Here is a 25,129-nt window from a genome sequence, read left to right as displayed (position 1 = left end):
GAGTTTGAAATGCCTACTACCGTATCGTTGTAGAATTTGGAGTTTGCTAACAGTGTTAGTGACTGGAGCTCATCTTGCATCACCAGTTGATGACAATTTTCTTTGTTCCCTCCCACCCAGTTGAACCAAGACTCTGTAGCTGATACGCAATGTCACTTACAACATTAATCAGATACTGCATTTAAGGTGAGCTGTCCCCTGCCTCCTCCCTTACCAGAGCTGTGCTGCAGTATGTATCTTACTCCTGCAAGCCTAAAATGGCAGGCAGGATTAACGTTGCTTGTGCTGTGTGCATGCTGTGTATTGAATTCATTATACTGTGCCTAGTATCTCAAATGTGAGTATGTAAATGGTCTGTGTGCCATGTCATGCAGTAGTGAACACTGGTTTGTGCTTCATTACAGGCTTAGATATTTGAGCATCACCTTAAGAATTCTTTTTTCATTTGCAATGTGGTGAGCTGTTAGCTTGTCATCACATTCAAACTACATTATTAGCCCTTGGAAAGGGAAAAAAAAAGCAAACTGTGCTTCCAGATGGTGTCACCCTTTTTCTTCTTGCATTTACTGTAGTTTAAATAATGTATATTGTATTGTTAATTAATGTGAATATCGAATTAAAGCACTTGAAACTTACATATTTATTATGCAGGTAGGAGGCACGTCAAATCTATTTTTAACTCTTACGCAGTCCACGTTGTGCAATGGGCTTTGGTTGTCGAGTTTATATTTTCAGCTGTGATATCAATAGGTTGATTTTCAGTAAATGTGACAAGTGGCCTTTGCAGTGGTCAGCTTCAAGCTTTGAACCCTCTGAGGAGGAGGAAAAAAAAAAGCCAATCTTGTTTTGCAGTTTCAGAAAACCTTGGATGAGGACTTTTTTTTCCCACTCCTGCTTTCCCTGTTGATAAACTCAGTTCTCCTGCTCACGGTCTATTCAAGCTGCTTCCCATCTGAATTTTGACAACTGCTTCTAAAAAATTATCAAGAAGACCACGAACAGAACTTATCTCCATCGCTTTACATAAAAATGGCAGGGTGCATTGCCATGTTAACACTGCTCTAAGTGGTACATGCAGGTAGGTTGAGATTTGCATGTTTTACTGTTTTCTTGGTCAGTGTTGCAAGAACATGAAATGGGCTTTGGAATGTAGCTTTCAGTTTTAAAATGTACTAAACTGTTAATGAAAACAATCTATATTAAATTGTTGTCTTCACATGTTGGCATGGCAATTACTCTTATCTGTTTTTTTTAAATCTATTGTGAAAGTGGAGCAATCATGTCTGTTAAAATAATCATATGTACTAAGGGCGTGGCAACGCTTATGCAACAAAAGAATTTTTGAAAACCTTATTGATTCCATTACATTTTAAAGCTGACTATAAGCATTACTAAACTTGCAGCTAAAAGACAGAAATAAAAATTGAGGAAGATTAGAAAAAAGAAAAATATTTAAATTCTGTGATAAGCGGTTTTGTGTTTTGTGCGAAATATTAATTAAAGAATAATATGCTTTAATGCTTATATTTTCAGTATTGGCTACAAACATAAAACTGCATTATTTCTTGTTATTTAAAGGTAGGAGAACTTTAAAGAGAGAGATTGATATAAATGGCCCTGTCAGCTTAAACTGAGTATCAGTTCACTGAAATGTGTTTTACTTCACACACAAAAAAAATTATTAAATAAAAACTTAACAGCCTTAAGTAAAAAAACTGGAATTTGAGCATAAAGAATAACAATAATTATGAGTACTGTATTACTTACACCAACTCATATAATATATTTCTTTCAAATTAATACTGGGCCAGAACCAGTTTCCTTGGCAACCAAATCCTTTAAAAAGGTTCAATGGTAGAGATGTAGAAAGATGTTATTCTCTTTAGTAGCAATATCACAATGCAAATGGAAATGTCGCAGTTGTTTCCTCTGAGTTCTAACTCAGAATGTGATCTCACTTTGTGTTTCCATGCGGCTATCAGTTCTTAAATGATGCCATGTTTATAAAGCTGTACACACAAAAACCTGGTTTATTTCTGGTTTGCATTGGTTGTTCCCAGAAATGTACCCTGGTTTCTTTTTAATTTAGCCCAGTCTTGCATGTAGGTCAAGGTTTGTACTGTGTGTATATAAAGTAATAGTTTTATTATCATCACAAGTATAAAAATATGACTGAAACATTTAGCAGCTGACAAATGTAGAGAATCAGAAGGTTTAAACCTTCTTTCAACTTTGCTGAATTCAGCCACAGTAATGTTAATAAACCTTTCTTTAAACAGTGGATGCAGTCTGAAGTTCAGGTAAAGAACTGTGTTTAAGCATACTGCAAAAGAACTCCAGTCAGACCTGAAACAAGCCTTTAGAGAATAAGCTCACTTGTGGTCTGCGGTATTTTGCAGACCTTGTAGATTTTGCAAAATTTAAGTATTATAATTCTTTATTTCTATTTTTAGCTAGTATTTTTTACCATGCCGGTGAAGTTAAATATTATGTGTACCACAGGTAACTGCCTACACAGATCAGATGGTACTGAATGTCTCTACTGAGCTTATAACATAGTGTATCTCCTCGTCGATGCCCTTTGTACGTGACTTGAGAAATTCTCACTACTGCAATGAGACTTTTGCAGCAGGGAAGCCATTTTCCTTTCATGTCCTTGACTTTAAAATGAGTATATTCTGTGTGGAAAAAGACTCAGCACTGAAAGTGAATGCAGAGGAGGCATTTAGAAGCACAGCCAATTATCAATAATAGCCCTGACAGTATGAGTAATATTAAACTAATTCTCATTTACTTCTAAATATACCAGTTCAATGCATTCCAAATGAGCAGAGTATAACTGTTCAGGAATATGACTTGTCATGTGTCATAATAGGCAAACCCTTAATGATGACAATAAAACCATTAGATTCATAATTATAAGAATAATTTCATGCATTCCAGTATTCCTCTGTTCCACCTAAAGAAGCAGAACTGAAAACGTAACAGACAGTATTAAAGCCTGCATTTTTGTAATTTGATTTATTTCCAGTAGCTTGCTTCTGCTGATTATTTTCCTGTCTAAAATGTTAATATGGAGGGCACCATTAAATGTAGTAAGAAAGTAAATTTCTTTGTTTATTTCTTGTGTGGTTATTTTTGAAGGAAATGCTGAGCAAATGATATGTCTAATCTATTTATTGCCTCTGATACTTATCTTTAGAAAAGATGGGGCACTTAGCAATAAACTGTTTTTATTATATCTTCGTGTCTAAACATATCCACTCAAGGCATTTTTAAAAAGTAGCTCCATTACATGAGCACATTTCCCTATGGTTGTTTAAAATCCATTTGCAGATTTGCTCTTTGTTGAGGGGTGCAAGTCCTCTTGTAATGAATATGACTGAACTCAAGTGCTTTCATGAGTCCAGAAAAACTCATTGGCAGCCATGAACAGTAATTTCTTCTAGCGATAGAAACGGATTTCTTTATTTAGGAGGAGTCCAGTAATTAGCAAGCTGTTTCCAGTTTTGACTGCTATACGTGGGTTGCTGTATGTATTTCAGTGGCACTTACATCCAGCTAATGCAGAGTGTCAGAATGTTGCTGACAGAGGTGCCATAAAAAATCTTCTGTAAACTTCATCCATTTTATTCTTTTACTAAGAGGGCTAACCAGGGCATGGAGGAGCAGGTGCAGTTTTTCCCACCTCCAGCACAGCCTGCAAATGCTATTGTCAGTGGAGCCTGTTAGGGTTTTTGGGTTTATTTTGTTTGTGGGCTGGGGGGAGGGAGTGTTTGGTTTTATCACAGAATTCTAATTGTTGATACTGAACCACCCTTTTAATAATTGGAATTTGTTCCTCTATCCATGCCAACTCCATTTCTGCCTAACAGGAAATCTAAACAAAGTATGAGTAAAAATTAAATCAAACAAAAAAAATTATTCACTTGGACAATGTCCTACTTGTTTTTCAATGGTCTTTCTAATTAAGGTTACTTCTGCCTCTAAACTTCATTTTGATTTGAAACTGCAGGTCTCTCAGTAGGAAACTGGCTGTGTTCAGATAATATTTCTCAGACTATTAAACAGATTCTGGTAGTAATGAATAGGTACCAATTAACCCTTTTGAGGTAGTGTCTGTTGTGCTTTTTCACATAAATTTCTTCACTAAGTATTAAAGGATAATATTGTATTTGAATTCCAGTATTATCAAATTTTGTAAATCTTTAGCTTTGGTAAGATCCTTAACTGTTGGATTCCTCCAAACATGATGTTTAAGCTTCTCATTTATCATATTTTGGTCATTTATGAATATGCCTTTATTGGAATTTGAGGTAATAATAATGGCTTACTGCATTTTTTTTTCATTCTGGCCTTTGTTAAGGGCAGGTGTGAGCTACAGATTTCTTATTCAAATTAACATATACTAAAAATGTACCAGGCTGAACCAACAACAACAACAACAACAACAACAACAAAATTAACTCACCTTCTTACCTTTTCAAGGCAAAGTAATGGGTCCTGTATTTCCTGTACAGTTATTGCTAAGAGCATACAGTGTATTTGCAAATGGAGGATGGAGCTATGTATTCTTAATTGCTGCTCCATACTTGCTGCTGTATGAGTGCCTATCAGCTGAGTCATAAGGCCTTACCTGCATAATTTTGCAATTTCTCTATGGAACAATTTCATTTTTTTCAGTATCTTTGAAACAAAACCTGGTTCCACATAATTTTTATACTGTTACAGGAAAACCTTTTTAATATGTTTGATACATAAGAATAAAATCAGGATGTTTGACAGTGATGAATAATCATTTAAGCAGAGAAATACAGGAAGTGTATTCCAGAGAACAAGAGCTGCCTAGAAATGTCATTATCACAGATCCTGTGGTGATATCTGTGACAAGAGAGATCAAAAGAAAAGTGGTAGAAGAGGAGAAAGAAAACGTCTTTCAAAATAATTACTTTAAACTTGAAAATATCCTTACATTTCTGTCTAGAACATATCATTACGTCCAGTCTGCACAACACAGGTTAGACCATAACAAAACAATGCAGCAGAAGTTTGGTTAATGCTACTGGTTTATTGCTGGTGTGTTCTAAAATTCCCAGATGTAGATTTGGAGCCCTACAGCACCCCAGGGAAAATTCTGATGAATTACGCATTGTATATGGGAATTAGTACTTGTCTAATAATTCAGTCATTAAATTTGGATTTCTCCCTTCACAGGCTGATACACTGTAGCCACACAGTTCACAGAATTACTGAGATGGTTTTGCTGAAAATACCTCTCAATACCACTTTTAAAAGACTCTAACAGAAGAACAACCTGATTTTAGGTGGGTAAGTTTATGGGGTAATTTCACATAGAAATAGAGCTAAATTATTTAACACCATCACCACTACATTACCTGGGTATATTTTCTGTTAATTTCTAGTTTATTACAATAACTTAAGATTTGTTCTTACTATGGTACCACATTGCTCTATTTGCATGTCAGTATTGTTGGAATTTTCCAGTTCCTACCAGATTTCTATTTCCATGGAGATTGGACAAACAAAATCAGACAGAACAGTTTTTGAAACAGGTTGTTACAGCCTCCAAGGATCTGCACAAACCAAACATTTTGGTATGCACACAAAGCTCCTGAGCATGCCAGAATGTCAGCTCTGGATCCCAGTCACGAGTGTTCATTACAAACCTGTGCCACACAGGAAAGGCAGAGGAACTCTCAGTGCCAGTGCCTGTTTCTGACACTGTTGTGTTGGTTAAGCTGGGTATAGTTCATAGAATCTCTACCTTTATACATTACTTTAATCAGGGACACAAAAAAGCCTCTTGATTCATGAGCTGGAAAGAGCAGTTTGATTCAGGTATAGTATGGTGATAAATAATCACAAAGGATATTTCAAAATAACAGTTCACATTTTGCACGGCTTTTTCAAATATTAACAGTTTCATTTTTTCTTATTGTCAATGTCCAATAATAATCTTGGTTAGTTTAAGTATGCCTGGTATCTGTGCTTCAAGATATACTTGTATTGAATGAACGAATCGGTGAAATTCTGACTAATTCAATAATTTTTAATGTGGTTCTTGGTACCAAAGGGTATAAGAAAGGGAGAAGTCCCAGTGATTTCAGTGGCAATATTTGCACAAATTTTGGTAGGAAATGCTTTGCTGCATCAGAGCCATTCTTGCTGTGGTATCTCTAAACTGAAATAAGTAATTAAGGTCACCAGGCAGAATGTACAGTAAAGTATCAAATTTCTAGAAAACCCAGAAAAACACAATAACACAATCCCAAGTCGAAAAGCCCTCTTCAATTCCTAGAATATCTCAAAATATCTTCTCTAATTAAATTTACTTTTAATATGCAATGTTATGTGTTCCTTTACCAAAAATGTAAAGGATTTTCAGAGGCAATAAAATGGCACTGGTGGTCTAAACTAATCAGTGATACGTTACAATTAGATAAATTCCAGTTACCTGCATTTACAGAAGCAATGAGCTACAAAACCCAAGTTGTATCTATTTTAGTAAATTATCTTAGAACACTTGCTCAGTACATTTTAGACAGAATACTGGGCCATAACCTGTTTCCTTGACAACCACATAGGAATAAAAGGTACATTAGCAAAGCTGCAGATGTGTGTCAGTGAATGCTTATTAAGCAGCCCAATGCATTTACATACCATGTGCTCACAATAATGCACGCATCTTGAAAATCACCATATAAAAAGATTTCTGGGCATGGCCCAGTGTGGTTTACTAATACTCAAAGATTTTAACCAAAACCCCTCATGTTTTCAATGGAAATATCTCTTGTGACTTTTTATTATTGCACTTTCAATTTGGCATGGAATAGCTGGATAAAACGGGCATGGTAGGCTTGGCCTGCAAATGAAAACCTTCCTCTAGGATTCTGAATACTTACAGCACTGCTATAAGTACAGATAGAAATCATGGGTAATGGTGTCTTTCAGAAATGCTCAGGCACTCTCAATTCGAATCTTGCACCAGCATTCAGAAACAAGCATGATCATATTGCCTTACACAGTGACAAACTGAAGCCACTAAATAAGAATGAAGCTGGTGTTACTGGTAGCACTCTGGTTCCAGCTCACGTAGCCAGGCAAAGAGATATGACCCAAGTGTTGTCTTCTGCCAGACAACAGGAGAATGCAGGGGTCAAAAAACAGTTGTGGAAGTCAAAATGACAGTTGATCAGGGACTTCTGGAATAATATCTGGATGTGGCATTTAGGCAGCACTTACACTTTCTGTGCAAGTGTTCAGTCCCGGATTAAAAAGAAGCTTAGATAAATAAGATCAGTTCTGAGAAATTGGGCTACTGACTTCAGCAAGTATATGTACAGGTTATTTTTGGCCTTTCTTCTTAAAGTATTAATTTATATATAAAATGAAAAGTGTATCCAACCCTTTGGGTTACACCAAATTATATATTTTAAAGAAATAAGTCTAAAATCCTATTAATTAAAAAGATGGGGGAAATGGGAATCTGCAAATCTTGGGTTTAAATTCAGTGGGTGTAACCTGAGAAATTGCTTAGGTGACAAGTAGCCTCATTGAATTTGCCTTGAAATCAATGAAAATATTCCCATTTACTTTTTCGGAGTGCTTAGTAAGAGAGTAGACTTCATATATAATAATCAGATTTAGGAAATCAAGATTATCTTGACAATTTTTCAACATTTCCCTTACTCTCAACAGCCAAGATGAGAATCAATACCAGAATCTAGTATTAATTTCAGATAGTTTAAACACTGCCACAGGAAACTTTTCATGATCCTGAACCATAAACAATGTGGATATGTACTATCACATGCTACTTACTATTAAGGCTTCTGAGTGAGTAAGAGTTTGGGAAATTATTATGGAGAGGCAAGCCAACTGTTGGGGTTTTAGTAGTAGCCGTAGTAGTAGTAGTAGAAGTAGTAGTAGTAGTAGCAGCAGCAGCAGCAACAGCACTAGTAGTAGTAGTAGTAGTAGTAGTTGTTGTTGTTGTTGTTGTCCCCCACCGGAGCTGAGCTCAGATCTGAGCAGTTCACACTGGTGGCAGAGCAAGCAGCAAAAACCAGAGCTGGAGGCATCACGGTTTTCTTTGTACTGCCAGTGCTGTCTGCCTTTTTTACAGTTCTTCTCCACTGCATGAGCAGAGGTCCTGCTTCAGTAGGATGGAAAAGAAGGAGTACGGCTTGGGCTGGGCCCCTTTGGTCAGCACAAAATGGAGCATAAGAATATTTAAGAGCATATGAAGTTCTCGAGCGTTCACTAAGTTGTCATAATATTGGCCACACTGCAGTGATGACTGACAGCAATAGGTATCCCTTGTATGTTGGTTTTGGTTTACCAAAACAACAGCAAAACCAAAAATATTTTGCAAAATTTTAAGGAATACTGGAGGCTAGTGGTGGCAAATTAACAGCTTGAAGACCAGCTCTGGTTTCCAAAATGCCTGTGTCCAGCCACCTGGCAGACCAACTGAACGAGGTGTTTGCAGGTGCAGATTGAACTCTGTTTCCAGTCCATTTTGATTTGCCACATCAGCTGTAGTAAAGGGCAAGAACTGATGCATTGGCCTGGCCCCCCACATACCTCACCCAGAACAGCAGCCCCGAGCTGCATTGTGGATGCTGGCTCCCATATTCAAATGATGCTTCCTCTGGAAATTGGAAAATAGAGGCTGAACTCAACTACTTTTATTTTACCTTTCTGATAACAGAACAGGCAACAGAATACCACACAGTAATTGTTCTGAATGAACAAAACATAAATGTTTAGTTTGCTTCTTTTGTTTCAAGCTACTGAAATATATTAATCACTACATTTGACAACAGTCATCAACAGAAGAATGTCTGTTGTTGTCACTCTGCCTGTAAACATAGCTTCATGTTTGCAACTGGTCTCTGTTAGCTAAGGAGTGATATGTCCTACAAGTGTAGGCAGCTAGAAAACAGCTTGCCAGCAGCACATAAAAAAAAGAAAGACTTAAATGGAAAATAATAATAAGATTGTTCAGAGATAGCAAGATGTAAAGTCAGCTGATTCTTAGTAGCAGTACAACATAAGCTTTTGTATTTTGTGCAAGAGAAGAATTTGGATTTATGTTACTGTCATTGCTTCATTTTCTTTTTCAGACTGGTGAAAAAGATGTAGTTACAACTTTAAAAATTGCTTGTATATGTCCTGTTTAGTGTTAATGGTACTCTGATTAGGCCATACCTAAATTTTAAGAAGGCAGCATTTCTTGGAGAAAGACTTGGTTTGGTGCACGTTCAGCTCACACAGCTTGAGAGCCGGGCAGGTTGTCCCAGGTTTCTCTCCTCTCCACCAGACATGGAAGGGCAGGGGGCTGCTGCAGGTGCTGTAACTGGGCTCCTTCTCCCTCCACTTGATGCTGAATAAGAGCAAGAGGGCTGCACATGAACTCCTTCCCTTGCTCACGAGCCACAAAGGGGACCTGAAGTCACTCTGGGTTGCTGGGTCTTTGCAGTGCCCCTCTCCTGGGTGAAGGGCTGGCCTGCCTGAGCATACAGAGGAGCTGTTTCCTTCTCAGCAGCACCCCTGGATGCTCTCACCTCAGCAGGGAGAGCACTGAAGATGACAGTCTATCCTAGCATTTTTCTCTTGGATAGGCTGATCTAGGCACTGAGACAAAACCAGTCAAATCCTGGCCAAACTCCTGTTGCTTATGAGAAATTTGCAAGACTGAGTAATGCTCTATATGTTGTTTTCTGCTGTTGCTTAAGAACTGAAACTGCTTGTCTAGAGAGGAATATTGGCACATTTTTTTCATTAAATACTCTTACAGAAAGAATACCATATGCCACAACTTGCAGAAGTGAGATTATCAGACTTCAGCAAAGCATCCCAATACCACCATTTCAGTAACCTTGGAAATGTTTTATACATTTTAGAGAGATTTGCTGAAAATTTTCTCTAGATCTTGCAGATTTACCATATGAGAAATAATCCAATGCTAAACTCCTTGGGCTTCCTTCTAAAAGGAACACAGTATTTGTGTGCTGTGGTGCACAATCATTTATGTTTAAGAGGAGTTGGTCCATATACTCTAGCAAGCTCACTGTTTCTGAAGTACATCATTAGTGTTGGGGATTACACCCTGGACTCAGGGCTGCAGAGCATATGGATATTGTCCAGCTTCTCTCAGATATCACTGTAGGGCATTCACAGGTCCAGCTGCAGAACCAGTGCTTCCATTTTCTTTGCATGCAGTTGGCCTTCCATGAAACATTAGAATCATTATGTAAAATCTTGGAGAAAGAATGAGCTGATGAGACTGTGAATTCCCAATAACTCAAATGTTATATATACATATATATATAGATATGTGTGTGTATGTGTGTGTGTATAGACTGCCAGAGCATCCAATGTTTAAGTACAAATAAATTATTGTCTGTAAGTTGGACATATCAGTTATACAAATGATGGTTATGCATCTGATTTTCAAAACAATTTAAAATAATCAATTTTAATTAAGATTTAGGGGGAATTAATAACTTAATCTTCTTTAAATTTGTTTCAAGATGCTTGTTCAGTAAGGCATTTATTTCCTTTAAGGGATTACAACAGGTTTAATTTAATCCATTTTATTGTATTGTTACTGACAACACATTTGTCACAAATACTTTTTATGGCATTTGTGTCAAAAATCTTCATTAATACATATGATTATGCATATACATATCTAAAACAGTAATAAGTTTTAAAAAACCAGCAAATAAGCAATAGGCAAAGTTCAAGATTAAAAGCAACCTATATGTAAGTATGAAACTTTGCTAATCCATTATATAGGTTGGAATAAAAGTGAATGTTGGGAAGATGCTGGGACACACTCTGCCTTTGCCAAAACCACTGTGTTCTTCAGTTATTTGTTCCCATTCCCATAGCAGCTGGTGAGCAGCTACTGGTCATCTCATCACTCAATTTGCCATGAGATTAAAGAAATCGTTTCTCAGTGGCAGAGAGCCCTAAGCTAAAAACATATTCATTGCTTCAGGAGGTGAGCTTATAGGTAAGAATTCCAGTGATCCAGAATTACAGAAGGAATTAAACTCTTCACAGAAATGTTCAGTATTTCTAAGATGAACTTTTAATGTGGACTGTATAAGTTAGTGGAAAATGTGTATATACATAAGTCACTGAAATTGTTACAATTTCCTGATAGGAAAAAATTTCTTTCCATAGCTTTTAACCAACTGGAAAAGCACGGAGAATTCCAAGACAGAACTGGGGAAGAAAAGAAAGACTTCCCCTCTTTATAATAGAATTTGTACATTATGTTGATATTAGGCAGTTTCCTGCAATGATAAGCAGCATTTATCATGAAGAAGCTCTACCAAAATTCTAACTTCCAGGCCCATCAAGTGTGACAATGATTAAATAGTTCATGCTTCTGGATTTTTTTTTTGCTAAAATTAATAATTTCCTATTATTCAGGGCTTTTAATGCATAGGTTTAAGATTTGAAAATAAAGGTTCTGTACCATAAAGCCTTATACAGAATACCTTGTAGCAATAAACATAGGTTAGCCTTGGACAAAAGCAAGCTCTAAGACAAAAACCAAACTGTTCATTTACCTAACAATGTTTTTCACCTGTCTCAAAGCCCAGTTTTTCTCTAAGCTTTATGATTCTGAGTTCTGAGAAAACACTTTGCCGACTATTTGCAGTGAGAGGCTCAGAGACAGTATCTGGGAGAACTGTACCAAATGTGTTGGAGCATCTGGACAGATGAAATCAAGCTCTGTCCTTCTTTATCTAAGGGAGCGTTTGTTACTGCTTATGAAGCACTAGTGGTAATGTTGTGCTTATTTCCTGAGGCAGTAAAAAATATCACAAAACCTAAATTATGAGTCAGAATACTGCTTAAAACAAAATTCCTCATGTTGAGTTTCTATATATGCTTTTTAAAAAGATAACATAATCAGATAATGAAAAGGGTAAATGTTACTATAATTCACTATTTAAATGTAATTTATTTCAGGTATTTTTTTCAAGGATATGTTTGATCTATGCTTTCTGGAGGGAAATGGCAGAAGGTAGCAGCTGTCTATGCTCAGAGACACTTTCTGTTTCTTCCTGGCCGAAAGGCCTGGAAGGAGAGTCAGGCAATGAAGTCCTATGTTAGATCCAGGAGGAATTCTCAGGGACGTGCACAGCACTGCATTGATGGCCGTGGAGCAGGCGCTGGGTTCTGGGAGCGCCGCGTTTCCTCTTCGCTCTGAATTTACGGTGGTTGCCTGCGAGCAGCTCGGCGGAGCTGCCCAGGCCCCCGCTGGCCGCGTTGGCTGAGCGCGGCGCGCTCGCTGCGGAGGGAGGACAGGGAACACGCGCGGCGGAGGGCGCGGGCCCGGCCCTGCCCGGCAGACCTCGGGCAATCCCATTGCCGGGATCGGCACAGCAAAATGGCGGCCGCGCCGTCCGGCCGCCGCCGGGGCGGGATCGCGGCCCCGGCCGCAGCCACCGCCCGCCTGCCGCCCGCGGAGAGCCCGCGGGCCCGGTGTTAATGGCGCGGGGACGGGGCGCTACTGCGCGCGGGCCGAGGCTGCGCCGGCGGGGACGGAGCGGCGGCAGGTCAGTGGCGGCTCCCGCGGGAGGGGCCGCGCGGGCACCGCGGCACCGCCATCAGCGGGCGCGATGCGGGGCCCGCGCGGAGGCCGCTCGCAGACGCACAAACAGCGCGAGGCCGCCGCGCCGCACCGGGGCCCCGCAGTGCCTGCGCGCAGCCGGAGCGGGACGGGAAGGCGACGGCAGAGCCGCCCGCCGACCCCGCGTTCCCGTGACTGCTAAGCGCAAAGCCCGCACCGCGCGGCGCGGGACGGGCCGGGCCTGCACTGCGCGGGGGCAGCGCCCCCGCGGGCGGCGGCGGCCGGGCCGGGCCGGGCCGGGCCGGGCCGGGGGCGGGAGGAGGCCACCCGCGGCGGGAAGGGCCGCGGTGGTGGGAACGGAGCGGGAACGGGGCGCCCGGGCACGGACTCGTCCTACGTATCCGAGCGAGGCGCTGCCGAAGCCGGGCGGGCTGTTCCGTGCGGTGGGAGAGGTCACGGGAAGCGTAAAGCGGGGAGTGAGGGAATTGAGGTCGGGATGCCAATAGTGGGGAAGAATCCCCGTTCTGAAGGAATGCTTCGTCGCGGGCTATCAGAGGTCTGTTAACACTGACGTACTCTTAGGCTACATTCCATCACCCCACCCCAGCCCCCCCAGCTGTCGAATTAAAAGAGGAAAACGCAAAAAAACATTTAAAGTAATGCTCTTCTGTAGCAACAGGGCAGGAGGGATGTGAGGATTGAGAGTCCGAAGAGAAGGTCTCTCAATGCAGTTGAAGAATTAACGTGTAGCTCTGTAGAGTGAGCACTAAGCTACACGATCCTGCGAGCTATTGAAAGTCGTTAGACATCATTAACGTCATTAAACACCGTGAACACGGCCCTGCATGCCCAAGGTTGCAGGGAGGCTGCAGCGCCCTGATCCAGGCAGCCCTGCTGCCGACATAGGACTGGTGAAATGATTCCATAAAAACCTGGGCAGTCACCGTAGCAGTGATGGTTGGACAGAAGTTTCCAGGTAAGCAAGGGTCAGAGCTGGGGCGATGTGTGTGTAGGGGGGGATGTACTTGTTTGGGGGTTTAGTTTATTGGTGATGCCTGCTTCCATTTCGGCTCTAGGACAAAACCTGCATCTTTAAGGAGACCTAAGATACAGGTGAATGTTCCTCCTCAGCTGGAGAAGCCAGCTGGAAATAAAACAGAGACTTCAGAGTACCTTTACAGAGTGGGGTGAAAACGAACATAGGGAAGATACGGAATGAACATATTTCTGTAGTGTCCTGTTGGTTAGTACCAGAATATACTAACATTTAAAAAACCCAGTAGAAATTCATGGAGTAAGAAAACAGGGAGAATTCTTACTACAGTTCATCTTTTATCTTGCTGGTTTTGATTTTGCCTGGGTACTAGCAACTGCCCCTAATGCTTTGGAGTTTTTTTGTTATGCCACTAGCTTGTCTTTCAAATTTAGCTGACTGAAGTGGAATAGAATAATCTCATATGTAATGGGGTACACTTGCCTGACAGTGGATTTCAAAAGATAAGCAGAAGTTAAAAGAATATTCCTAGATTGTAATAGTTCTCTGTGGTACTAAAAAATTTCTATTTAGTATTCATGGGTCAGTAAAAATTATTCTGAACTCTTATTGACTTCAGAGTAATGTTAATATAAAAATTAACACTAGCTTCTATTCTCAGCTCTGTCTATGTAGAGCTGGCTTCTCTATTTATGATTAGCAGTGTCATCTGTGAGGTGTAAGTAGTCAAATTTGTGTTTGGATGCATCAATCTCTGATCTTGACATTAACTTTTAATACTACTTATTTTCATTTGTGACTGCTATTGTGGAATGCTGTTCTGTTGATGTCAGAAAATGTACTGTTATAATTTAATAAACCTACTGATCATTACACTTAAGTTTCAGATGAATATTTAAATCTTATTTTTCCAAGTGATTCCAACAACTTTTAAGGACAGGTTAAGTCTGTTACTGTTTTTGCAGAAAATCTGCAAATAGTAACCCCTAATCAAAAATTCTGCTGTTCTGAACCTGAAGTTATTAACAGGTGTACCAAAGACCATTAGGTAATGCTACAAAGGTACTGTTGAGATTCCTAAAATATTATTTATGTCTGGATTGAGAGTAAAGAGTATGAAATTAACAGACAGATTTGTGGAGAAAAAAGGGATTAGTTGGCTGAGGAGTTCTGTTGCGCTTTAATACGTCAAATGGTATTTAGATATGTTTTGGGAAAACTTTACAAATAAAACTAAATTTTCTTCTTTAACATTATAATAAAAATCATGCAGAAGAGTAGTTACTTCTGAATGGACCTTCCAGTGGTTTAATGAAAAATATTTAATATTAACATGTCTGAAAAGTTTGATCTGCATGTATATTGGTCTTGGTAGTGCTCCCTTGGAAAGTGAAGAGCAGGTTTTTAATTTTACAGTATGAACTGCAAATGGAATGTAGAAAAATTCCTAAAATACTCCTTATATGTGTGCTAGGTAGGGCATTTTGATTTTATAGCATTTCAGACATGTTTTTCCAAATGCAGAAAGCAAGACAGGTGAAATAGAACGCAGTAGAGAATCATTACAGACATGAATAAATGGACTATTTGAGGTATGTGTAGTTTGAGATGAAGAAGGAAAAAGTGTTGGCTCTGAAGACTGATTTGCTCTGGAATTTTTATGTGTAACTTTCCAATGAGATATCTAGCTTACGGTTTAGCACACAGAAAAAAAAATTAAATGACCAAATAGCAAATTATCATTCCTACAATGTTGACACAAGGAATCTAGTTTAGTATTTTACTGAGCATACCAAATTGTCCAGGACCGCAAAAGCTGTCAGTCTATGTACATGGCAAGTAGAAATTTCAAATACTCACTTTTGTCCTTAGGAAGATAAATTTCAAGATAATTAGTTGAATAATAAGACTTGTACTAAACCCACTTGGGTTTGTATGCCTCTCAGCATGGCATTAGCAGCCTGATACACTTAGCAAACAGTCTGTCAGGTGATGTGTCTTTGAACTAAAACCAGCTGTCTCCAATAAAGAAACAGAAAAAACACAGGCAAGTTCCTGTGGGGCAGTTCACTGGGAGGTAGAGTTGACATCATTTATTTCCTATACTCAGGAAATAACCCTATCAATAGCTCCTGTTGTGAAATGCTTTTGATGTCTGACAGTTCGTTTCTAATACCACATCACATGAGCAAGTCAGATGTAATCTCAGACATTGTCAATGAGAAAAAGGAATCAATTATGGAATAGTGGCTGCTTGCTGGAAGAAAAGAATTGGTGGTATGCTTTCTGTAGACTCCATATGCCAGAAGCTATCTACAGTTACATCTGAATTTTCAGATACCCAAGCAAAGCAGGTAACTGTATCTAACCACTGTGAATTTCAGGTTGCCATTCCAAATGAGTAAATATCACTTATTGTAAGCCAAATTAGTGTCACAAACAAACCCATCATAAACTATGATTTTAACATTTCAAGGCACAAAACACTGCATCTAGATTTACAGCTGCTGAGAATGATCAAATAATCAAAATAATATTCATGTATGTTTCTATCACCATTATATTGATGAATTTGTTTCTTGACATCCATGGCATATCATGGGAAACATCAGAGGTATTTTTTGTGAATCACAGTTTTGTTCTGAATTCTGTGCATTGAAAATTCTCAGCCATCAAAGTCTATTAGAAATTTTGACTAATTGCAAAGACAACACCTTTCCTGATAGAAGCAGTGGCCATGCTGCAAGGTAAAAATTTTACTTCCAAGCTTCATCTGTAATGTACCAAATTACAGTCTTGTTCATAGTATGTTTGGTTTGTCTTCACGGTAAAGTTGTTGCAACTTTTTGTGTAATTTGATTTGCAGGGACATAGTTTGTGGATTTGTGATAAAAGTGTTCTGAGTGTAATTAGATGGGTTAGAGCAAGAGTGTATGACTTCTATTACTGTACTTTGTGATAAAGGGCCTATTTTCCAGAACAGATTACTTCCCAGTGTGAAAAATAGATATGATTTGTGCTAATTAAATCGTAACTATATCAATATTTTAGAAAAGAATTGTTATAAAATAATAAAGGAAAAGTATATGTGATTAGTGTTACAAAGCAGATGGGCCCCTTTGCAAATGGTACACGTGAAAAACAGGATACAGGATGTAATACTGAGATAAGCAAGATCCCAAAACAGAATTGGCCTTGGGATGAACAAAGTTGGGACAATTCCAGAAAACAGAATCAGCCTTGGGATTAGCAAAGTCAGAATGATTCCAGGTATGGAATCTAAGTAGTGGTTTTATCTATGAAATAATATGGCTTATTTGGAACATAATGCTTACTTACATAACACAAAGCTGTGTGCATGTACAACCTGTAAGGTTATTCAGAGGACAGTGAGGAAGATGGTGAGCCTGCCACTGAAAATACCACCAAAAAGCCCGGAGACCCCTAGCAGCCAGTGGAGCGTGTGCTATGCAGTATAGCGAGTAGGTTTCAGGAATCAAAAGTAGGAGGAGATTTCTGGGAAATATTGATGAATGTGTATTAGCATACAGTAGAGAAGTGTTTGGATTCCTTTTGTTTTGTACGTGAGGCAGGGTGAGGAGCCCTCCCCATACCCCAGTCAGTTTTGCTTATGCTTTATATAAACCTTAGTCATACTTAATTAATCACTGCCAAATTTTTTTGTATATGCTTGATTATATTTAATGTACTTGCTTGTATTCATTTATATAAAATTGCTGTTCAATTAAAATTGCTGCTAAATTCAATTTTGTTGATTATTAAATTAGACATATAGAACTTCATTTGTAACACCAGTATTTTGGGTGAATGAGCCAATGTGTTCCAAATGGCCATTGCTGTTTGCTTAGTGAATATGGGTCAAACTTTTTTTTTGCCATTTGGATCAAACCTATCTTATATATTGGCATTCTTAACATAAAGTATTTGAGGGTAAAAGTCATAGTAAAATTTTTAAAGCTGAACATTAAAGTTTGGAGCAGCAGATGGAGTGTTTAGAAGGTAAATCCTAACTTAGAGGTTGTAATATTTTAGCCTGTCTTTCAAAATTTCTGTCAGTAATATTCTTTAAGGTGCATTTTAATTGCACAAGTTTAAAGAAAGGGGTCTTTAAGAAGTGTGACTTTTTTTACTGTAGTGATTGGTAAGTTCCACTAGCACAACTATTATGTCATGCTTTGAAGTCAGAAAGGGACAGTAGAAGTTCAAAACACTACTCCAGACATGGGGGAAAAAGGAATAAACCTCATTATGTGGTACAGATCTGAATTTGAGAAAAACCATCTGGTGAAAACCAATTTTCACCAGATAAAAAATTCAGTTGGCAAAAATTGTCAAAATTCAAATTCAACTGGCAAATTAATCAATTTTTTCCAGAATATTTTTCATTCATATTTTGCATATTTTTCCTCAATGGAATGAACCAGTATATTCATATAGTAACAGCCTGGCTAATCTAAATAGTTTTTGTCAGCATTAAACCTAATTATTATATATTAGCAGTTATTTAATGGTACTTATTATTGCAATTAAATCTTACTATTTGAAAGAAATTAAGAACATACTATCTAATTATAAAATGTGAACATTAAGTATGAACTATAACTGAAGAAAAAAAACTCTCTTATTTTCTACTTGTTATTCCATTATTTTCTACTTGTTTTACTCAGAACTTTTCAGTTAATTTAAAGTAGTGTAAATTATTGAGGGAATTTAATCACTATTCCAAAAAAAAATCTGTTCACATAAACAGTGTTACAGGTACTTCACTGTTGTCTACCAAATTGTGTTCCTTGTGCATTCATTTGCTTATAAAGCCTTACCCTGAAACTGAGACTCTCTTGCTGTGGTTTAAATATGAGCTTATTAAGGAGGTCAGATGCAGCTGTGCTGTGAAGTCGGTGTCTGACAAACACCCCGGAATCAAAGTCCTCCTCTGCACAGAACCTCGGCAACACAGCCTTCCCCTTCGGCTGTGCCCGGTGCCCCCCTGGCATGCTGGGGAATTCCATCCAGGCTTCAGGGAGTCCTTTGGGGTGACCCTGAGCAGCTGCACCCGCTGGCATAGCAAAAGACATCGGTGAATTCTCCGTGAAAGGCTCAGGATGGACAGCAGCTTCAAGCCAGGGGGGAGTGAGAGGCATCCCCTGCCTCCTACTGAGGAGCTGCTGGTGCTCCTGCCTCCTTGATCTGGACAGACATATCCTGTACTAGTGTTGGCACCAGAGAATATAAGATGAATTAAACCTGAAATATTATGACAGAATTTTACTCATTCTTAAACTTTAAAAGTTAATAAACTAAAAAATATATAAAAAAGACTATAAACATAATGTGTAACTGAAATGGATGAAAAATGCCTTCTAATTTACTTTTTTTTTCTCTTGTAGATGACAGTCATGTCCCATTCAAAGGACCTCAAGGATGACTTCCACAGTGACACTGTACTTTCCATTTTAAATGAACAGCGCATTCGGGGTATTTTATGCGATGTCACCATAATCGTGGAAGACACCAAATTTAAAGCCCATAGTAATGTGCTGGCAGCTTCAAGTCTTTACTTCAAAAACATTTTTTGGAGTCGTACTATCTGTATTTCAGGTCATGTACTGGAGTTAGATGATCTCAAAGCTGAAGTGTTTACAGAGATACTGAATTACATCTACAGTTCCACAGTAGTTGTTAAGAGGCAGGAAACTGTAACGGACCTTGCAGCTGCAGGGAAAAAACTGGGAATATCATTTCTAGAAGATCTTACAGATGTAAACTTTTCAAGTTCCCCCTGTCCCTATTCATATTGTGTTAATGAAAAAGGGACTGTCAAAGAAGAAAAACATGAAAAGCGACATGAAGATTCTGCTGTGACAAACGGACCACGAATTACAAATGCATTCTCAATTTTTGAAACAGAAAACAATTTGTTTTCTCCCCTTGATTTGAGGGCCAGCTTTAAAAAGGTATCTGACACAATACAAGCTCCCAGCATCGGCCTTGACAGAAGCAATGTGTGCAAAGATACTGAGCCAGCCAGTACCCTGGCTGAACACTCCTATGCAGTTTCTTCCGGGGGAGATAATTCACAAGGAGCACCTTTTGTTGACCAGGACAGCAGCCCTTCATACCAGGTGGGTGAGGACCGCTATGAAAATCACCAAGCCACCCCAGTCATTCAGCAGGGAAAACAAGCAGGTAGTACTCCTAAGTCAGCCATTAAGCCCCAGGGTACTGGTTTGGCAGTAGCCAAAGTACCAGCCTCCACTCTAAGCACTGCAGAAGCCCAGCACGAAGCAGTTAGCGATCAGACAATTACTTCCTTTCCAAAATCTCAGAATAAAACAGGAGATCTACATGTATCCAGAGAAGAGGGAAACACTTCTGCTAATGTCTCTGCATCTGGGGCGACAGTCACTCCACCTGTTTACAGTTGTAACTATTGTGCAAAGTCATTCAATGACCGGGTGTTACTCACTGCTCACCTTCAGCTCCACTCAGAGCATCAGGAAACTTTCATATGCAAATACTGCAGCAAACAATTTGCAAATCTAAATATACTGGAAAGTCATGAACAAGTCTGCATGAGATCAAGTAACTTATCAGCTCACAATGGAAATGAACAAAATTTTGCAGATAACCGTACTGCTACAGAGGGACGGAATGGAAGCTCCTGTGCGAACACAGAGCCTCCTTTGTCTGAAAACAGCATCACTGATTGTTCTAATGCAAACCGCACTTTACCAGAAACAGATCATTTGGTTAAAGTCGTTGATGGGCAGATATTATACACTTGCGTTGTTTGCAAGCGTAGTTACGTCACCTTGTCCAGCCTTCGCAGACATGCAAATGTGCATTCCTGGAGGAGAACATACCCTTGTCACTACTGCAATAAAGTCTTCGCGTTAGCTGAGTACCGCACCCGACACGAGATCTGGCACACCGGAGAGAGGCGCTACCAGTGCATTTTCTGTCTGGAGACCTTCATGACTTACTATATACTGAAAAATCACCAGAAGTCTTTCCATGCAATTGACCATCGCCTGTCAGTAAATAAAAAGACGGCCAATGGGGGTTTAAAACCAAATATGTACCCATACAAACTGTATCGACTCTTACCTATGAAATGCAGGCGACTGCCTTATAAATCCTATCGAAATTCTTCCTATGAAAATGTTCCAGCAAGTACCCAGGCTAATGAAACTGCTTCTACTAACTGTTTCATTCCCAGCTCTCTTAGCTCTGAGCTACCACCGCTGAATTTTCAACGTAGTATAATATCTAACAACAGAACTCTGGCCTTGGATACATCTTCAGGTAATAATGCAGCATCTTCCACAAATACTCAGAATTCCTTCTCTGGAGGAGTAGGTATCTTAAATTCCGACCTACAGAGGGACTTTTTCCCAGCTGAAAAAAGAGTTTCCACTGCTGCAAATGACTCAAGTTCACAGGAGTGTGATTCCTCAGTTGTGTCTTTAGCTAATGTGAATGAAAATTCAACCTCTGTCATCAGTTACAGCAGTTCTGCACCCTCTGTTATAATGCACAGTAGCAGAGTTTCTTCAGTAATAATGCACAGTAAAACGGTCACTTCCATAGAAAACAGTAAGACAGAATCTTCAAATAACCCACCCAGTCAGCCCGTAAGTGATGACTGTAAGTATGGGTCGGATAATTATGGGAAGTGTGTTACAAAATCAAAAACTATTAAGGATAAAAAGAAAACACTGCTGTACAACAGAGCAGAAGCAACTGAGGATACGCAGCACGTGACAGGATCTGAAGGTTCATGTAGCAAAACTACAAGTACTGTCCAAGAGTCTAGTAAAACTGAAACATACATTGCAAAGCCTGCCTTACCTGGAACATCTGCTGACAGCAATGTCGCACCTCTTTGTCAGATAACAGTAAAAATTGGTAATGAAGCCATTGTAAAAAGACATATATTAGGATCTAAGCTATTTTGTAAAAGGGGCCGAAAATCCAAACACGAGTCCAAACAGGACAATCTCACTGAAGAACCAGAAATGGAGGTAAAAGAAAAAAGCCCGTCTAGACTCTACAGCTCAGAATGCCTGGAGCTGACAGAAATGTGTGATGATGTTAGTGACCAGGACTCCAGTGATAAACCCTGGAGACCTTATTATAACTATAAACCAAAAAAGAAATCCAAACAGCTAAGAAAAATGAAAAAGACCAAGTGGAGGAAAAAGCACGGAAGCAAGAGCACTGATATAGAAAGCCACAACACGTGCAGTCGAGAGTATGCGCTCAGGAATGCTCCCGAGGAAAAGGTGGTCAGCCAGGAGGAGAACACAGAAATGCCTAATCTTCACTGTGAGCTCTGTGAAAGAGACCAGTCTTCCACAGGAGAAGCTCAAGAACATGTACACTGGCATGTAGCTGCTTCAAAGCCTTACATTTGTGAGTTATGCCAAAAACAATTTCAAAGTCCATCCACTTTAAAAATGCATATGAGGTGTCACACTGGGGAAAAGCCCTACACTTGCAAAACCTGTGGTAAGTGTTTCTCAGTTCCTGGTAATCTACAGAAACATGAACGTATTCACCTGGGTGTCAAAGATTTTGTCTGCCAATACTGTAATAAGGCATTCACTTTAAATGAAACACTCAAAATACATGAAAGAATTCATACTGGAGAAAAACGCTACCACTGTCAGTTTTGCTTTCAGAGCTTCTTATACCTTTCTACCAAAAGGAACCATGAGCAAAGGCACGTACGTGAACATAATGGAAAAGGATATGCTTGCTTTCAGTGCCCCAAAATTTGCAAGACTGCAGCTGCTCTGGGAATGCACCAGAAGAAACATCTATTCAAAAGTCCAGGCACACAAGATAGAAAAGAACAGTTTTGCAATGAAAGCACTAAACTTTTGGAAAATCCACCTTTCCTTGGCTCAGAAGGAAGCAAAGTGAAAAATACACAAAATGTAACTACAGAAGTTATACTCTGAGTGACAATTGTGCAAAGGAGAAGAAAAATATATATTGGAGAAGATAAAGATGTATTGAATGGGGAAACGTATCAGTAAGGTCAAATTTCTTCATCTAAATGTGTCAATATATGCAAAAGAAAAAATAACACAGAAAAACTAATATTTGCAATAATACAAATTTAATTTGGAACATCCAAAATACTTTTGCCACAACAGACTCTAGCATAGAGAGAAAGAAAAATGGCCAACTCAAACCCTTCTACTTAATATTACAAGAAAGTCGTCACTGAACTATTTTACAGTCCTGGTTTTGAATCAGAATTGTTTGAAGCAAAAGTAATGAGTAGGTTCATGGTGTATTCTGTAGAAGGAATTTTTGCTGCAGAAACCATACATTGCATTTCTTTTTTTTTTTTACAAAAGTAATGTGTTTATAAAGGAACTAATTGTAATCTTGTGTATTCTAAAGTGAAGGTGGGAAGTGTTTCATGGGCTTGGGTGTGCCGAAGTACATTTGAGTTCTGCTATGCTTTTCTGTAACTCAGCCTTTACGAAACATATTCAGGAGTTTAAACTACTCTTTTCCTTTCCATATTCAGTTTCGTAGTTACCATAATAACTGCTAAGTCTAAGTGGAGGTGTGAGAAGTATTCCCAATTTATATATCTCTGAGACATTTAATAAAAGTTCAGTGGAACTTGCTATAGCCAGTCTTCCAAACTGCATAAATCCCCATGTCAGTGGCCTGGTGAACTCTTCAGGTGCATTGGTCTAAAGAAAATTGTTCTCATGAAACAGAAATCCTGTGTAGAAATGTCCACCTCCTGGTGGGTCTGCAACTCTTGTCTTTTAGAAATACAGTTCTTAACAGAAGGACATGTAGACAGTTTCCCTCCTCATCCTGGAATAATGACTGGACACAAACAATAGAGCAACTCCCCGTAAATACTTTGAGTTTGCGATGAGTAGGTAAATAAGACTCTTGCTTCCATATATATCCCTGAGGCTATCCCTGTGTATAAACAAGTATAGGGCCAGTTTGTGGGGTTCCCTGTCATCTCCATGCCTTAAATGCAACATTTAACCTTCAGATGTCCCTTCTCAGTGATACCACCAACACTTCCAGCAGGGTCCCGTGGCAACAGCAGAGGGGCCAGGAGCGGGCTGCTAGAGGAAGGAGTGTCAGCCTTCTGCCTCCCTCGTCCTGCCACTCCAGAGGCTGTGGGGCGCCTGCAGCTGCACAGATCACTAAGAACTGGGAGAATGGGCTTCTGAAAGACAGCACCAAAATGTTCCAGTTAATACTGTTTTGTGGAAGTGTGATTCATTTTAACTGAGATGCTTCAAAAAGTCTAAGCAGGTGTATGTCTGTAAGTTGCATTTTATATGCTAGGGCTCTGTTGTACCGTATCTGCATTTCTGGTAGTCATGTTCATCCCTGTGAAGTGTTAAAAAATTAGGTCATGACAAGGGTTAGTGATTCTTGACTTCATTCTCTGTGATGGTTCACAATTTGTTACTTAACTTTGTCTTCTTGAATATTTTAAAAGAAACTATAGCTTGGGTACAATAAAACTACAGTTGAAATGATAATACAGTATTGATTGAAGTAATAATACAGTCCACTTACTTATTCTGTCACTGGTGAATGCTATGAACCCTTTGAGAAATTTTGGTTTCATGGCAGCTTTGGTTCAATTTAAATAAGGATAATAGAATAATAAACACAGGAAAGTGTAAAGATGTTTCAAAGAAAGTACACAAAGATATCTTCTAAGTGGACTTGTATGGTGATAAATATAGACCAAAGCAAATAAGGTAGAATATTTATAAATACAAAGATAATTTTACAAATATTTTATATAACTGTATAGTTCATAAGAAAAATATTGTTAGCTTGTGTTAGGTTTGGGGGGTTTGTATATTTTGATAAAAACACAACAACTTTGTAACGCTGTATATTCTCTACAGTTTATAGCAAAGCAGTTTTAAGATGGCAATGTCATGTTTATAGTTCAATTGTGGCACTTTTACTACAAGTAACATGTTGCAGTAATGAATCAAGTATTAATGACCAAATTAGAATTAAAGTAAGTGTAAGAGAACGTAAATACTATACGTTGTCAAAGACTGTAATTTGCTACATAATCACATCTGTATTTTTGTTTAGAAGAAAATATTAAATGCAGATGTTAAGGATTGATAAAGAGTCTAATTTTATTTTTAGAAAGAGTGATTATAACTCTGTTTTTGCTTAATTAAAATAACATATTCCTATTTTTCTGCAAGTCTCTCAATTTTTTAAATTGTTTTAATACTTATATAATCTATATGATGCACAGTTACATATCTTCTAATAGTTATTTCAGTGGAAGATTAAGCAACACCGTTACCAAGTAGTCCCTTCATTAAGGTCAGAACACTGAATTGAGAACATGCCAGAGCTCAAGGGAAGTGATGGTATCTCCTGGCATCATACAGGGTGAATGCAATACAGAACAGAATCTACCTGCTCAGTGTTTCAGAGGGCTGGAAACACAGGTGGAC

General features: G+C 38.9%; 1 protein-coding gene across 4 annotated transcripts; it reads left to right on the top strand.

Moving 5' to 3' along the window:
* On the top strand, positions 1-24,851 carry ZBTB38 (zinc finger and BTB domain containing 38). Of its 4 annotated transcripts, none has more exons than XM_030953992.1 (3): positions 1-186; positions 853-1,078; positions 19,022-24,851. In XM_030953992.1, exons 2-3 carry the CDS (start codon positions 1,073-1,075, stop codon positions 22,598-22,600), a joined length of 3,585 nt encoding a protein of 1,194 aa, XP_030809852.1. In that variant the 5' UTR covers positions 1-186; positions 853-1,072; the 3' UTR covers positions 22,601-24,851. The 4 variants fall into 4 exon arrangements, with proteins under 4 accessions (XP_030809852.1, XP_030809853.1, XP_030809854.1 ...); XM_030953993.1 differs by lacking the exon at positions 1-186 and adding an exon at positions 5,215-5,324 and having other exon boundaries at positions 640-1,078; XM_030953994.1 differs by lacking the exons at positions 1-186; positions 853-1,078 and adding an exon at positions 12,489-12,605.
* Positions 24,852-25,129: the final 278 nt, after the last annotated feature.

This window comes from Camarhynchus parvulus, chromosome 9 (genome assembly GCF_901933205.1).
Source record: "Camarhynchus parvulus chromosome 9, STF_HiC, whole genome shotgun sequence".
Classification (NCBI taxonomy): Eukaryota; Metazoa; Chordata; class Aves; order Passeriformes; family Thraupidae; genus Camarhynchus; species Camarhynchus parvulus.
Note: the sequence above shows the minus strand (reverse complement) of the source record. Positions and strands in the feature narration are given on the sequence as shown.